Source organism: Dermacentor albipictus, chromosome 3 (genome assembly GCF_038994185.2).
Source record: "Dermacentor albipictus isolate Rhodes 1998 colony chromosome 3, USDA_Dalb.pri_finalv2, whole genome shotgun sequence".
NCBI lineage: Eukaryota > Metazoa > Arthropoda > Arachnida > Ixodida > Ixodidae > Dermacentor > Dermacentor albipictus.
In genome coordinates, this window is record NC_091823.1 from 42,179,116 (window position 1) to 42,196,833 (window position 17,718).

Sequence of the window (17,718 nt, forward strand, 5' to 3'; positions counted from 1 at the left end):
GTCAATCCTTTCCAACGCTTTGTCAACGTTTCAGCAGAGAGACTTGTCTGACAAGCAGCCTGGACAAGAGAGAGTGAAAGCAAGCAGATGAAAGGCAGGAGGGGTCAACTAGATGAAACTGCGTTTGCTACCCTACACAGGTTGTATGAACAAAGAGGGAAATAGAAATAGGAAAACAGGGAAAGAGTGAACACTTCGTGCACGCGGGACGAGGAATAGGAGGGTGTCAGGATTGGGGGCTCAATCCCATCGTCCGTGGTCCTTTGCCAAGATTGGAGTACGGCATGAATTCGGAGGTAGCTGGCCCATGCCGTCGTCCAACTTATTTACGCTGAGATCGTTGATGAAGTGAAGAACTGCTTCTCATCGAGAACGAGGAAAAGGGTTTATTTACAGAAATTAAATCAGTCTAACATGACTGCTTGAGAAAAAGAGTATTAGTCCAACAGGACTGCATGAGAGAAGTGACTCAGTCTAACATGACTGCTCAAGAGAAGTGTGTCCTCAGCATTCGCACAACCACAGTTTTTATACACTCGATCCGCCGGTCCTACGACGCGGCGACTGTTCGTTTACACATCACCAACTCGCAGCTGCTCTGAAGATCAGTTTACGTACACAAAGGCAACCGCGCTCTGTACACAGAGGCAACCGCGCGGGGTGCCGTTCCGGGAAACTATCGGCGCTGATCGAGGGTCGCTCGTTGTTCCGTGCTAGGCCGAAGCGTGAGACGCTCAAAATACGTCGTCCCCACGGCAGCTTGTCCAGCGTTTCAAATCAGCTCCGCGTTGGGGAACTCCGGAATCATTGTTCACGCACCGAACTAGTCCCGTCACAATGTCGAAGGGGCTGGAGGAAGGCGGCGGATTCCAACGCAAAGGCCGCTTCTTTGAACGCCTCCCAGCTGCAGCGACGGAGAGGGAGAGGTGCGCGTCTTGCACCCCTTGTCGTAATCGGGTGGCAAGGTGGCAATCTTGTTGCGCAACTCGCCATTCTTGACAGCGCCTCCATGGGCCGGAAAGTCTCGACTGTCTAGCGCTGACAACCGCTAGGCAGGAAGAGAACGGCTGCTGGTCAGGGGGGGATTGATGTCTTGGCTCGCAGCGACCACTTGTGCATTGATGTCACCGCCCCAAAACATCCAACAAGGACAGGCAACTGCAAAATGAACCCCACAACACGGCTCTGCGCCGAGATGACGTGCATTGGCTCTCACTTTAGACACGCTAGGCTTCAAAAAAAAAAACAACAACAATATAAGTGCAGAAACAAAAAAAAAATGCTACATTTCACTATGCCAATTTCTGAAGCAAATTCCTGCTGACCAATTCAGCAATCATGGAGGGAATCCTGCTAAATGAGAGGGGATTTTCTTCGCCTAAAGAAAAGCTAACACTAGTAACCCCAAAATTTAGGCGGGACCCTCAAACGCACAATTCAAATTAGCCTGCTCAAACCATCCGCATTGCTATGCAACTTTCCCTTCTTATATCTAACGGAGAAGTTCTACTCTTGGAGAGTGAGGCTCCATCGGAGCAAGCGGCCGTTTTTGTGTGACATTTGATTGAGCCACGTCAGAGGACAGTGGTCGGTCTCGAAGATGAACTTCGCTCCGTACAAGTAACACGACAACTTCTGGGCGGCCCAAACCAAACAAGCGCATTCCTTCTCTGAAGCGCTGTAGGCTTCCTCTCTTACATTTAGTTTACGGCTGGCGTAGAGGATAGGATGCTCCTCGTTATCGTCGCCGACCTGACTAAGTACCACGCCCATAGCTCTGTCGCTTGCGTCGCATTGAACTATGAATTCCTTTGTGTAGTCTGGCGCGCGAAGCACAGGGCGAGAAACCAATAGCGTTTTCAAACTTTGGAAAGCGTTCTCTTTGTCCTTATCCCAGTGTACGTTACTCGGTGCTCCCTTTCGGAGGGCGTCTGTTAATGGACTTGCCAATTTCGAGTAATTCGGAATGTACCGTTGATAGTACCCCACAAGTCCCAAAAATGAACGAACGTCCGTTTTCGTGCGCGGCTGAGAAAAATCTCCAATCGTCGCTATTTTCAGCTCAGCCGGCCGTCTCATGCCCTGACCAACAACATGGCCCAGATAAGTAACCTGCGAACAACCAAACCTACACTTTTCCGCTTTCATCGTTAAGCCGGCTTCCCTCAACCGTGAGAACACCTGTTTGAGGTGCGATACGTGTTGTTCCCAGCTGTCGGAAAAAATGGCCACATCATCAAGATAAGGTAAGGCGAACTCCTGCAAGTCCTTTAGGACAATATCCATTAACTTAGAGAAGCTAAACGGCGCGTTCTTCAGCCCGAAGCTGAGTGCGAGAGGGCGAAAAGTGCCTACAGGCGAGATGAATGCGGCATAGCGGCTGGCACTTTCTGAAAGGGGAACTTGCCAGTACCCCCGCACGAGATCTATAGTTGAAATGTATTTAGCAGCGCTAACTCTTTCAATTCGTTCCTCAATGTTGGGTATCGGGTACAGCTGATCCCTAGTGATCGCATTTAACTTCCTGTAGTCAACACACGGACGAGGGTCCTTGTTAGGGGTTTCTACGAGTATTAGCGGTGACGTGTAGTCACTCTCAGCGGGCTCAATAACTCCCAACTCTAGCATGCGCTGTATCTCTGCCTCCATAATCTCTCTCTGTCTTGGAGACACCCTGTAAGGTTTTGATCTTACTGGTTCGGTAGAGGTCAGCTCAATTTCATGCGTTATCAGTTCGGTTCTACCCGGCCGATCGCTGAATCTGTCGAGATATTCCCCTAACACCCCTTTTAGCTCATCTAGCTGCTCGGGTCTTAGAGCATGAGAGCTTACCGAGTGTTCTACTACTTCTTCTAGGCCGATTTCAGAGTTGGAGGTTGCCCTATACTCCTTAAACTTGGTACCAATGCCATCCGGCTCTTTGACAGTATAGTTAACGACTCCGCTCCGCTCTACATACGGCTTCATCAAATTACAGTGATATATCCTCACTTCCTTCCTGCGACCGGGCATTCTCAAAGCATAGTTAGTTTCTGAAAGTTTGTGCAACACTTTAACGGGCCCTTCCCAGTGAACTTCAAGCTTGTTCTTTCTTGGGTTTGAGGATCATTACCTGGTCTCCGGCGTTAAACGTACGAAGCCTCGCATTCCTGTCGTAATAGAATTTGGCGTTCTTTTGAGCTAGTGCCATGTTCTTTCCGACTAGTTCTTGGGTTGCGCTTAGCCGTTCCAGTAAATTTAGCACGTATTCAACCACGGTTGGACTCTCCCCTCTTTCCTCCCACATCTCTCTTAACATTCTCAGTGGAGAACGGAGTGTCCTCCCATACACTAGTTCTGCTGGTGAGAACCCTGTCGCTTCATGTGGAACCGTTCGCAAAGCAAACAAAGTTGCCGGCAGACAGTTCTCCCAGTCCTCCTTGTGCTCGTAACAGAGCGCACGCAAAACTCGCTTAAGCACCGAATGCCACCTCTCTACACTGTTTGACTGAGGGTGATAGACAGAACTGTGTATTAACTTTACCCCGCACTTTTGCAAGAATGTGGAAGTCAGTGCGCTCGTGAATACTGACCCTTGATCTGCCTGAATTTCGGCTGGAAACCCAACTCGTGCAAACACTGTCAAAAGCGCGTCTACTACTTCGGTGGAGCTGAGCTCTTTCAAAGGGATTGCTTCTGGAAACTTGGTGGCCGGACACAGCATGGTAAACAAGTACCTGTAGCCTGATTTTGTTTTTGGAAGAGGCCCTACCGTGTCTATTACAAGTCGTCTGAAAGGCTCTGTTATTAAGGGCACTACCTTCAGTGGAGCTTTCCAAGTCTCTCCTGGTTTACCAGAACGCTGGCAGGCGTCGCATGATCTTACAAAGTTTTCTACATCTTTGAAACAGCCAGGCCAGTAGTATTCCATAAGCAATCTTTCCTTTGATTTGTTTATGCCTAGGTGGCCGGACCACCCATTTCCATGACAAAGACTCAAAAGGTCCTCCCTATACTTAGTAGGTATGACTAACTGATCTAAAATCTTACCCTTTCGATCTCTGTAATGCCGATACAACAATCCTCCTTTCTCATGTATCGTTACGTTGCGCCTAGCAATGCCTTCTTTAGCTGTGTCACGTAATTTAGCTAAGCTCTCATCATTCTTTTGCTCAGCTGCCAGTGACTCTCTATCCACGCGTAAGAGTTGATCGAAGTTCTTTGAGGCTGGTGATAATAACGACCCTGTCTCGCTTGTGAGCGCGTCTGCTTGATCTTCCTGCAGGCTAGAACTCTGACACTCTAGTGCTACGCTCTCATTGAGCTGGTCAGCTGGCAGGCTCTCCTCAACTGTTCTTTTGTCCCTCGGGCCTAGCTCGGATTCGGGTATTGAAGTTATGCCCTTTTCTGCTTCCGCTGGAGGAGCTTGAGCATTTTCAGCCGAAAGCGCCGCGATCTTACGAGCTTGGCCTCGGGTCAATGCCTGTACTATGCCCTCTCCCAGTTTGAGCCCTCTGTCACGCAGTAACTGATTCGAACGATTCGAAAAGATGTAGGGATACTGCAGTGACAAAAATTTGGAAACTGCAGCCTCAGTCTCTAGTTCCCCGAATGGTCCACTGATTTTGACTTTGGCCATGGGCAGACACACGCTGTGTTCTTCTACAACCTGTTTTATCCACGCTACTTCTCCGGTGAAGTCATCTACCATCACGTAAGACGGATGGACAATGTCCAGCGTGGCGGCACTGTCTCTTAGCACTCGGCATGGTTTTCCATTAACTTGCAGGTCGTGGAGATATGGACTTAAAAGTTCCATATTCTCATCCTTTTCCTCCACGTAGGAAAAAACTACGCTAGACTTCTCGCAGTTTACAGCTATATGTCCCAGTTTGTGGCATTTGTAACAGCGAATTGGTCTAACAGATTCGAATTTTCTTTTCTGTTCTTTTTGTGCGGTTTCTCCGTTAAGTTTCTCCTCGCTCTTTTCTGCGGGCTTTTCCGCCATGTCTACAGGCTCGGATCGTCTAGTTTGCGCACCCCTTTTGAACGGAAATGGTTTCCGCGGTCCATTTCGACCGTCCCAGTTTCCCTCCTCGGCGTTCAATTTTCTACGGGTCGCGTACTCTTCGGCTAATTCAGCCGCCCTTTCCACAGTGTTTACATTACCTCTGTCTTGCACCCACAGTTTCACAGCTTGGGGGATGGTTTTGTAAAACTGCTCTAGACACATGCATTCAATGTCTCTGCTGTCGTACGCTTCCGCGCTTTTAAGCCACTCGACTAGGTTGGCCTTTAAGCTATATGCAAACTCCGGATAGCCCTCGCTATCTTTCTTGCCTGTGCTCCTAAACCTTTGCCGAAAAGCTTCGGCTGAAAGGCGGTATTTCTTCAGGAGACTAGCCTTAACTTTCGCATAATCATATGCATCCTGCACACTCAATCTGGCGATTACTTCCGCCGCCTCACACGGCAACATAGACAGCAACCGCTGTGGCCATGTACTCGGACCGAAGTTCATCTTCTCGCAAGTCCTTTCAAAATTGCACAGGAACAAGCCTATGTCGGTCCCGACCTCAAATGGCTTTAATAGCCTGTCCATGCGGTACGATTCTGCCTCACTTGATCGTCCCAGAGCGCCTTCACTTCCTTGAGACAACTCCAAACGTCTGTTTTCAAGTTCAAGTTGCATTTTTCTTAACTCGCGATCTTTATCGCGTTCCTCTCTCTCTTGTTTTTCTCTGTCCCGTTCTTCTCTTTCTCTTTCCCGTTTCTCTCTCTTTTTGAGAAGTTCCAATGCCATTTCAATATCTTGCTCACTGGCCTGATTGGAAATTAGCTCCAATAATTCCGATTTGAGCATTTCCTTGCGTACATCTAGGCCCAGTTCCTCACCAACAATCAACAACTCGTCTCTCAGCAGTGTCCTTAACTCCATGACTGCTGCTTTACTGCCTTGATTCTGCTCTCTAAATCTAGCTAGGAAAACACAACCCAGAAACACACAACAATCTAGCTTCCCTACTGTTATAAACAGAACAACCACAAAATGAAGCCTAGAGAGTCAAAGCAAAAACCAAGCACTCACCGCAGATACAGCACCATGTTGCAAAGTCCATCTCACCGCTGTCAGCCAGTTGTCAGGATTGGGGGCTCAATCCCATCGTCCGTGGTCCTTTGCCAAGATTGGAGTACGGCATGAATTCGGAGGTAGCTGGCCCATGCCGTCGTCCAACTTATTTACGCTGAGATCGTTGATGAAGTGAAGAACTGCTTCTCATCGAGAACGAGGAAAAGGGTTTATTTACAGAAATTAAATCAGTCTAACATGACTGCTTGAGAAAAAGAGTATTAGTCCAACAGGACTGCATGAGAGAAGTGACTCAGTCTAACATGACTGCTCAAGAGAAGTGTGTCCTCAGCATTCGCACAACCACAGTTTTTATACACTCGATCCGCCGGTCCTACGACGCGGCGACTGTTCGTTTACACATCACCAACTCGCAGCTGCTCTGAAGATCAGTTTACGTACACAAAGGCAACCGCGCTCTGTACACAGAGGCAACCGCGCGGGGTGCCGTTCCGGGAAACTATCGGCGCTGATCGAGGGTCGCTCGTTGTTCCGTGCTAGGCCGAAGAGTGAGACGCTCAAAATACGTCGTCCCCACGGCAGCTTGTCCAGCGTTTCAAATCAGCTCCGCGTTGGGGAACTCCGGAATCATTGTTCACGCACCGAACTAGTCCCGTCACAATGTCGAAGGGGCTGGAGGAAGGCGGCGGATTCCAACGCAAAGGCCGCTTCTTTGAACGCCTCCCAGCTGCAGCGACGGAGAGGGAGAGGTGCGCGTCTTGCACCCCTTGTCGTAATCGGGTGGCAAGGTGGCAATCTTGTTGCGCAACTCGCCATTCTTGACAAGGGCTGCAAACGGTCACTCAAGGACGGTGCACTTCAAGAACTGCATTAATGAAGGAATAGATATTTATTGCGCCAGCGACCAAAATGTCGAAACGTTAGCGCAGCCTGATACTTCCATAGAGTGTTGCCACCTTTTCTTTCGGTCGTGTCACTAAACGGGTAAAACAATGCAATCGCTAAATTTTTACTATATTTTTGTTCGAAGTCGCTAAAGTTGTCGCTAAAATTGTCGAGAGAGTTTCAAACATTGTAGGTGGTTTCGGATCACTATAATATAGGCTAAAATGTCGTACCACATCTACTGAAACCTTTCACGTTCGGCTAACGTCCGAGCAGGTGAATAAACAGTGATTTTACCGCCAGGGTGCAGATGACGTTTACTTTACTATATTTAAAAATAAACAAAGTAACAAGGAATGATCACCCGCTGAAATCGTGTGTTTACTTTTCATTTGAGATAAAAATATCATCACAGTTCCAAAGAGCACGGGTCACCTGATTTCCCTATAGCAGCAAGACGCATTTGGTCCACGTTATGCCTGGAATGTGTTTCGCTTACGGCGCTCGTCAAAGGAGAATTCAATTATGCGACTCGATTTTGTTTATGTTGAAAACATGGCATTGTCAACAACATGACCTTTACAACCCTCAAACACTACGTTAGCACTTCCTGATCCACCTGAAAGTTCCGTGCAATATTGATTTGTTCGAAAGGTGAGAGAAGCGTAGATGGTGTGTTTAGGCTGCGTGAACAAGCGCAACCAGATTGATTTTTTTCGCCTTTCTATAGTTGGTTTGTCCTATTATTCATCTGCTGCGTTAAACTTTACTTATGGCAGTAAGCTTTGAATATTTATTGTAGTGCTACGATCTCGAGCGTCCATTAATAAAGCGTACCTAATGAAACTGCAGCATCCGCAGTGTTAGGACTGAATCTACTCATTTTACAAAGAAATAACAAAAAAGACCGTTTTGTAAGCACAATGAGTTTGCGATGATGCCAATTAACCGCATCGTATAACCGCCGAGAGTTGAGACAACCGTTGCTTTCATCATGATCACAAAGCGCAATCATGGTACAGTCAATTTCGAGGGGCATTTTTAGCTTTTAAATTATAAAGTGCCTTCTTGAAAGTCAATGTCGAAGCAAATTTCTTAACTTCAACGTCGCTGAAATACTGCCAATCGTTCTATGATATCACTAAAGATAAACGCCGGCGACGATATATAAAAATAATTGACGGTGAACACACTAAAAGGTCGCTAAATATCGCGAGAAAAATTGCTAAAATAGCAACACTGCTTGTCATTGTCTACCCACTTATGATCGCTTCCAAGTTTCTATCTTCCTGCGAGCCATTGTCATTTAACGCTTGTCCAAGCATTCACTTTAATAGGGTTGTGAGAAACAAAGACCACAACGGATAAACACTGTATGCATAATCTCAAGAAAGTATTTGCGAGGTGTGTAAGAGCCAGCGCGCTGATTTCGTTAAACAAAGAGAAATCAACGTGTCGCCAAGGAATCAGACCCTGCAACAATCTCTGGTCATGGTCTTATCAACCCCACAAGGTCCCTTTTGTACATGTTACGCGTCAGGGAGCCTTAATTTAGCAGATCACTTTCACCAGCAAGCACGTGCACCATGCGTTTCGTGCTAGACTTGCAGACATTGCAGTGAAAGACTTGAGATCATATTTTTAGTATTCCCAAATATCAGCTCTTCTCGCTTTGTGCCACTGAGCAAGTTGAAGCAGCACGTTCTTACTGGAAGGACGTTCAGTGATTTCTTCTTTTCGAAAGGTTGACTTTGTGTCCGGTCATCTTTTTTCTTTCATCTTCACTTCCCTCCTCCCTATCTTCTACTTCTATTTCTATCCCCTCCTTTTTAAAGAGTAGGCAGGCGTTGTGTCCCTCTGGGTGGCAGTTGGCAGACCGATCTCCCCTTTTGCCCTCTCTGTCGATATAGTATGCGTGCTTCTATACCAATTAATAATTGTTATATAAAAATCAATCGTTATTCTGGTTAACCTCCCTGCCTTCTTCTTTTCTCTTTCCTCCTATATAAAAATCAAGCGAGGTTGCCCTTGTTTCGCCACCCTTTTTCGAGCGCTCTTATTTTGTCGACTCATCCCGCCTGCCATGCATTGTGACGATGTGCGTAAACGTGGTCGTCCGTGCTCGGTGCATCGCAGGGCGTCAAAAGTGCCGCGAGCTGTGGCACAGCGACGAAGCAGAGAAGGGCTTCAACCTCTACTTGGACTCGGTGCTCCTGGTACTGCCTCTGCTCATCATGATAGTTGTGTACGCCATCATCACGCGCACGCTGTGCGTCGGCATACGCCTGGAGAATCGATCGGTCGCACTAGGTGGGTTCATTAATATAGAGACAAATCACTTGCAACACAGTCTTGCTGTCTCTTTCTTTCTTTCTTTGTCTGCTTGGCCTGTCTGTTTGTTTGTTTGTTTGTTTGTTTGTTTGTTTGTTTGTTTGTTTGTTTGTTTGTTCGTTCGTTTGTTTGCTTGTTTGTTTGTCCATACTAAGGATTTGCAATGTACAGAGGGCAGGGGCATATTACGAAGCGATAATTAGAATCGAACAGCTGATACAATACGAAAATGAAAAAAATCGACAAATGTGTACAAAAAAATGTAGATGGGACAAAGCCACTAAATATACAAACAAACAAGCGTAGCAGTACAGACGCGAGACCGATAAGAAAACACACAAACCCGCCAGAAGAATAAATTAGGCACAATTTAAAGAACACATTAAAACGAAGTTATACGTGTTAGCAAAGACCTCTTGTAATGGGATGTGTCCGTAATAGCACTACCTGGTTTTGGGCAGCTCACTGCATTCAGGAGTAGTTATAGGTAAAAATGCATCTTGATAGGTTACACTTTTACAACGGGAACATCGACACCTTCTAAGTGGCCAATTCTAGACGATATGAAACTAAGAATCTCAACAGTTAGAACACGTCCTACGTGCTTCCAAGCCATAACCTGTCGGCTTAGAGCCACTACACTTAAATCCCGGAGGCAGGCAGCACTAAACGTGACATCCTTTACTTTTAAGCAGTTAGTGTTTATGATAGGAATATCAGCTCCCAGTAATGACGCCGCAATGGCATCGTTCAGCTAGGCCCTTCTGCTATCCGTTTATATTTGCTCTTACAAAGCCATTATTTTCGAATGGTTATTTCGGCCCCTAGACACATTTTTCTAACACACCTGTGCGATTATTCACAAAACAGTTCGCAAGAAAATGCGCCGCCTAATCGTTCCTAATCGTTGCAGTGAACGAGAGAATTACAGAAGCTACGGGCAGGCATTTTCACAAAACTTCTCGTGCGTACGACCTTACTTATCATTTGTCATAGCCATTGGAATGGAATCATCTTATATGCCACAGCAACCACTAAAGAACGAGTGGCGGAGCCTCAACAACAAACACTTCTCTCACGTGCGAGAAGTTTAATGAACGCGAACGTCAATCCCTCCGGTCTAGGCGTTTTTGAGGCGAAATGCACTATGGCGTTCGTTTGTAGCAACTGTTTGACATTAGCCGGCCGCCTTCCCTAGTGTGTCCTACATCACGAAGGGCATGGCCTCTGCTCTTTCAAATAGTTCTGACGTAGGAAATATCTTTGCCATTACGGGCCACGCTCCCCCCGTCGCTGTAGCAACATTGAGCACAGCGCCGTGTGGTAGGCGCGGTGGCCTGCGCCGCCCCGCCAATCTCTACGCAACGCTGCTTTGCTTCCCGAATCAGTTTAATCACTGCGGAAGTGCACTTGCCCTCCTCTCTCGTTCAAATAAAGTTTGCCGACAGGATGTTTCCTCTTAAATGATGCAATTGTCTGAATCCTGCATTGTTCAGTGGTGCATGCATGGAAAGCTTTCGACATGCACCGAGACAATGGGAACGAAGAAAGAGAGATTGCGGGACAAGTTCTTTTACTTTGTTTTTATTTTTGCGGGAACCTTTTTTGGCCTGCGCGGTGCTTTCGTATCACTAGTGCATGCCGCATAAAACGGGTGCGCTACGATACCCACCTTCGGCGCACTTCGTATCTCGTATCCCTCGTCTTATCTCCCTCCATTTGTATTTCTACATTCACTCAATCCCAACCCATGCGATGTCAGCGCTACCTGACCTGTCATGCACAAGCGTGCCTCCTAGATGCTTTTCTTCAATTATTATTATTATTATTATTATTATTATTATTATTATTATTATTATTATTATTATTATTTCTTTTTTGTGTTGGTGAGCCGGTGAGCGTGCTTTTTCAACAGTTCAAGCAGAGCCGCCGACAGTGCATATCGTATTCTCTGACTCCCCGTGTGCACATCCGGGTGTCCCATAGGTGACGAAAGATTGCGAAGCGCTGAGCCGCCGTAAAACTGAAACGGTTGCGTTAGAGATCCCTTTAATGGGAAACTCAAGAGCCGTTTGACAAAATTCACTTCTGCCAAATATGCAAAGTGGCACCGTAGCCTATGGAAACTGCTTTGTGAACAACAGTCTTAAGCCGGGAAAATGACCAATTCTGTTCTGATGTAGTTTGTTTATTCGCTTTTTCAGTGTTCAGTGCGGCGCCACACCCGCGTTATCGCCGACATCAGTCGGTCGCGTTCGGTGATTGATGAGAAAAGAATAAAATCTAGCGAAAGAGTTCCGCACATTGTACCGGACCCGGTAAACTTGTTCACAAATCACTTGGCGAGATGGATCGGTGCGTAAAAAAACAAGCGTTGGCTAACGCTGGCAGTGAATTTATTAGCAGCAAAGGTGACCCGCCCCTCACGAAAGGGCATCACGAAAGAGAAGTTCTGTGAATTCGGTCTGTTGATTTGCAGCATCGCAGTAATACAGAGTGCGTAGTGAGCAAGTTAGTTGATAGATTCAGAGCGTTAGATGAAAGGGTGAGTTTAGGTAATGTGCAGGCACACTGTCGGTTTCAGCGAGCGACGACAGTCGTAGTCCTTTGTGTGGGGGAGAGGCAGTTATTCCGAGTCAGAATAAACAGGAATGTTGGTAACGGTGGTGCAAGTGACATGAGCAGAAAAATAATTACGATTGTAAAAGTTAGAGTCTTTTTAGATCGTCGTCGGAACCGTGCCGTATTGTCAACTGACGTCGCTTCCAGTTAATTAAATTCAAAAGGGGATTTTCCCTCTAGCTGGCTCGCGTCACTGTGACACCATAGTCGGCCAAACATTTCACACACTGAGCAACATGAGGGTAGCGTTGGCAAAGCAAGACCCAAATAATGGCGGACACATTTCTTCGCGTAGGTTGCGTCTAACCTTGACGAGTTATATATTTGTGTTTTATTAAAATGAACAAACACTCTTCTCAGAATGTTCTTTTAGTAACCCTTAAATCAACAATCTGCACGCGTCCCTGCAGCCCAATGTCTGCGTGATGTCCTGTTGCTGAGTGCAAGGTCGCAGGTTTGATGCGCAGTGGCGCGAAAAAATAGAGAGAGAAACGCTCGTGTAGATGATTTCGGTGCACATCCAAGGCAGGTTCGCACCACGGACCGAATCGCGATTCACACCATCACTCGACCATGACCATGGATGAGCGGCACCGACTCACGACAGCTTCGCACAACTTAACATTGCCACAGTCTGACTGCTCGCGTGGCTATTAAGTGCCTCAGAATCACGTCACGCTTACTTGTTGGACGAATACGCATGAATAACCCCAAGCGCGGTCCGCCGTACAAGGTCTCTTATGGACAACTGGCTTTGAAACAGAAAAGTGCGGAATCTATTTTTGTAACCACCAGCACTGATCTTTCTCCATCCTCAGGCATCCCGATGAAGTCGACCGTGCGCGAGAACGACAACGGGAGTAGCGCCTGCAGCGACTCGGCGACGCCCACGGGACGGGAGGAAGCTTCCTTCGCGATGACCACGGCGTCCACCAACAAAGGTTCGAAGTTCAGTCGCTCAGCCAATGGCGTCCGCTGCCAGACTCTGCTGGTCCGCGGCTGCAACACCGAGAGAGCGCAGGCGTCCATGGTGCGCGTCATCCGCATGCTGTTCGTGGTCGTGGTCGAGTTCTTCGTCTGCTGGACGCCCCTGTATGTCGTGCACACGTGGTCCTTGTACGACCCGGACACTGTCTACGACTGGCTCGGTTCGGCGGGCGTCAGCGTCGTGCACCTGCTGGCCTACGCCTCGTCGTGCTCCAACCCCATCACGTACTGCTTCATGCACCAGAAGTTCCGCCAGGGTTTCCTGACCGCTGTCGGCTGTCGCCGAGGAATACGCGGACGCTGCGGCGGCGCGGAGTCCTGCTTTTCTCGCCAGTCTTCGGTCCGCGGCGCCACCTACGCATCCGGCACCACGCTCGTCTACCAGGACACAAAAAATAAAGGTACGTGCGCGTGGGCAGGCGGAAGGGAGTAAGACAGAGCGGGGTTCCCGAAGGAGAAATGTACGAATGATATGAGGAACGACGTCTCTCTTCATGGGAGGCATAGTGGCGGTTTCCTGGCCGCAGCGTGGCAGCGTCTACGCGAACTCTCTCACTCATGCAAACAGCGCCGCACACTGAGCCTACTCTCTCCAAACTGTATAAACACTGCCTGAAGAAGGAACGTCTCTAGAGACAACACGTTTCAACAAGCGGAGTTTTTGTCGGGGCAGTTGATGCCATGACGATGCAAAGTCCACTTGTTGAAACGTTGGCTCGAAACACATCCCTCGCTCTACTATTGTTCCTAAATATAAGTTTCCGCCTTCCTGTTAAGTTCTGTCTAATTTGTACTCCAGGATGTACCCATTAAATTAACATTTGATCCAGGTTCCCCAACCGGCAGTCATTTTTGGGTGGGCTATACGGGGAATTATCTACGTCGTCCTATTCCAAAAACTGCTCAGACATTCAGTCTAGTGCAGTACCTCATCATGAATATCTCCTTCAGCTTAGGCAGTGAGATCTTTCGACATAACTGACAATGCTCCATTTCGTTTTCTCTTTCTCTGCTATTTCCAGTCCCGAATGGCCGTGGTGCGGACTTCGTTTGAGTGCGCAACGAATTTTGCCTGGACTTTTCCAGTGAGAGAAGACAGCACTTTGCTGACGACAGTACGTGCTCTGGGATGACAACGGACAGATGTAACTCGTCCCGCGTTTGCAGCAGCATTTCTGTCGCGTAAAGCGTGTGCTGTGAAGTGGCTCAACGTGTTATCCGCATTCATCTACAACACTGTGTGGTGGGGGGACACGCTATAAGGCCTGTTATCTCGCACTTATCGCTAATGGTATTCTGTGATATACTCTTTTCTGTGAGATATGTGATGTACTAGATTCTCACCATGCTCAGTAGATGTTGTACCGTGTACTCACTTCTTGATAAATAAATGTATCTGCAGCTGAATCATAATAGAACATACGTAATGTAGAAAGAACAAGCATGTAGCCAATGCCCAATCAGCTTTTCTTGAGCGAATGCACTCTTTCGTCGTATAAACACTCACTTTTACGTTCAAAAACACTTTGTCCTATAGAGAAAGCCTTAATTACCCTTTTTTTTCTTATTTATTCATAGCTTTGTGAATGCAGAGCCTGCCACTCATATGTTTATTTAGCAGTATTCGTTGCAGTGTAATGTGTGTCATGCTTCTCGGGCCCTTGCAGCGTTTGGCCGGTTATCTAAGCAACCACACTACATGATAATGACAATGCCAGTCATGTTTACTTTCGCATCAGTACAGTGTAGTCATACGAAGGGGCGTGCGGAAAAAGCTGTCATTTCGACCGATTGAGAAAGCCTCAGGCCCCCGAGCTGGTGGTTACAGCAACAACAAACACAATCAGTTTATAACTTTTGAAAAATTATGCAGGAAAATTACGCAAATAACAAGAAAACGTGCAAATTGTCCGAATACATTACCTCGGCAATGGCCTTCAGCGCTGGCTATTTTGCGGTGCCTACTGCAATTAAAACTGAGCTCTCCACATATAAGAAATTTTGTTAGAGTGTTTTAATAGGACGCGATACATTATCTGGCTAGCTATAGTAATGTCAAGGTCTGATGCGAAAGTAAATCTGGTGCCTGGGGCACATTTAACCGGAATGCATCAATGTTCTCGACACGTAAACAAACGGTGAACGTAGCTTTATTCAAAAGCCGCTCTATAACTCTATTTCTTAACGTATTATCATTTGTCTCAAAAAATCACTTCATGTGCCGAGTGCGACTCCCACCTTGCCTCTGCTCGACAAGCATTTATGCTTACCTGTCGAAACCGCACACCGGTAAGTTACTGTTTCCGGAGTACGAGCCAAGCCAAACGATAAAGCCCCATTTTGAAGCACAAGTTCTGTAAATATTGCTTCGTCTTCCTCCTCTTCTTCTTCTTCTTCTTCTTCTTCTTCTTTATCATCATCATCATCATCACCATCATCATCATCATCTTGTTGTATGTCCACTGCAGGATGAAGGCCTCTCCCTGCGATCTCCAATTACCCCTGTCCTGCGCCAACCGATTCCAAACAGCGGCCGCGAATTTCCTAATTTCATCGCTCCACCTAATCTTTTGTGGTCATCGACAGCGTTTCCCTTCTCTTGGTACCCATTCTGTAACTCTAATGGTTCAACGGTTATCTAACCTACGCATTGCATGACCTGTCTAGCTCCAATTTTTCTTTCTCTTGATGGCAGTTAGAATATTGCCTTTACCCGTTTGCTCTATGATCCAAACTGCTCTCTTTCTGTCTCTAACGTTATGCCTAGCAGTCTTCGTTCCATCACTCTTTGCGCGGTGCTTAACTTGTTCTCAAGCTTCTTTGTCAGTCTCTAAGTCTCTGCCCCATATGTCAGTGATGGTAAAATGCACTGATGGGACACCTTCCTTATCAATGATAATGGTGCTGGCAATGTCTGCCGTATGCGATCGATCTCATTTTTATTATTTTGTGAATTTCCTTCTCATGATCTAAACTCCTTGTGATTAATTAACCTGGGTAAACGTGCTCCTTCACAGACTCTAGAGGCCGACTGGTGAACGTGAACTCTTGTTCCTTTGCCCGATTATTCATCACTATCTTTGTCTTCTGCATATTAATCTTCAATCCCACTCTTACACTCTCTCTGTTAAGGTCCTCAATAATTTGTTGTAACTCGCCTGCATTGTTGCTGAATAGAACAATGTCATCGGCAAATCGAGGGTTGCTGAGATATTCGCCGTCAATCTTTACTCCTAAGCCTTCCCAGTTTAATAGCTTGAATACTTCTTCCAAGCACGCAGTGAATAGCATTGAAGAGATTGTGTGTCCCTATCTCACCCCTTTCTTTATAGGTATCTTCCTGCTTTTCTTGTGTAGGATTAAGGCAGCTGTAGAACCTCTGTAGATATATTCCAATGTATTTACGTAAGCGTTCTGTACTTCTTGATTAATGTTAATTAATTTTCATTATGGGGTTTTACGTGCCAAAACCACTTTATGATTATGAGGCACGCCGTAGTGGAGAACACCGAAAATTCGACCACCTGGGGTTCTTTAACGTGCGCCTAAATCTAAGCACACGGGTGTTTTCGCATTTCACCTCTATCGAAATGCGGCCGCCGTGGCCGGGATTCGATCCCACGACCTCGTGCTCAGCAGCCCAACACCATAGCCACTGAGAAACCACGGCGGGTCTGTACTCCTTGATTACGTAATGCCACTATGACTGATGGTATCTCTATTGAATCAAATGCCTTTTTCATAATCTATGAAAGCCATATAGAGAGGCTTAATACACTCTGCGGATTTCTCGATAACCTGATTAATGACATGGATGTGATCCATTGTGGAGTATCCTTCCTTGAAGCCAGCCTGTTCTCTTGGTTGATTAAAGTCCAGTGTTTCCCCTATTCTATTGGAGATTATTTTGGTAAATATTTTATATAATACTGGGGTTAAGCTAATGGGCCTATAATTTTTCAACCTTTTAACGTCTCCTTTTTTGTGCATTAGCATAATGTTTGTATTCTTCCAGTTTTCTGGAACCCTCTGCAGTCTATAGGCACTTCCTAGAAAGAGCCGTCAGTTTTTCAAGCATTATGTCTCCTCCATCATTGATTAAATTGACTGTTATTCCATCTTCTCCTGCCGCTCTTCCTGGTTTCATGTCTTGCAAGGCCCTTCTGACCTCATCGCTTGTTATGGGAAGAGTTTCTGTATCCTGTTCAATATTGTTTCGAAAGGAGTACTCTTGAGTCCTCTGGGTACTGTACAGGTCAGTACGAAATTCTTCCGCTACTTTTACTATATCTTCTAGATTTCTGATCATGTTAACCTGCTTGTCTTTTAGTGCATGCATCTTGGTTTGTACTATGCCAAGTTTCTTTCTCACTAATTTCAGGCTGCGTCTATTTTTTACGGCTGCTTAAACCTTTCTCACGTTATATTTTCGAATATCAATTATTTTCGCCTTGTTAATAAGTTTTGACAATACCGCGAATTCTATCTTATCTCTTGAGTTGGACGCTTTCATTTTTTGTCGTTTCTTTATTAGGTCCTTTTTTACCTTGGAAGAGCTTGCCTACTGGTTGCCTTGGAGCTTTGCCTCCCACATCATTTGCTGCCTCTGAAGCCAACCTAGTTACGGTTTCATTCACTAGCTCTATGTCATCATCATGTCTCTGTTGTAAGGCTGCACAATTGTTTGCAAGTACCAGCCTTAATATGTCTGCTTTTACCCTTACTCCCTCTAGGGTGACCTGTTTCTTCTTGACCAATTTTGCTCTTTATCTCTTCAAATCGAGCTGAATCCCAGCCCTCAGTAACCTATGATCACTGCACTT

At 46.5% G+C, this 17,718-nt stretch overlaps 1 protein-coding gene across 1 annotated transcript in view; it reads left to right on the forward strand.

Moving 5' to 3' along the window:
- LOC135902502 (cholecystokinin receptor type A-like) overlaps positions 1-14,175 on the forward strand; it is a 138,485-nt gene extending 124,310 nt beyond the window's left edge. The window contains exons 3-5 of the mRNA XM_065432604.2: positions 9,092-9,265; positions 12,727-13,296; positions 13,918-14,175. Of these exons, the coding sequence (XP_065288676.1) occupies positions 9,092-9,265; positions 12,727-13,296; positions 13,918-13,949 (776 nt within the window). The 3' untranslated portion in view covers positions 13,950-14,175. The remainder of the gene's footprint in view (positions 1-9,091; positions 9,266-12,726; positions 13,297-13,917) is intronic.
- The last annotated feature ends 3,543 nt before the right edge of the window (positions 14,176-17,718 follow it).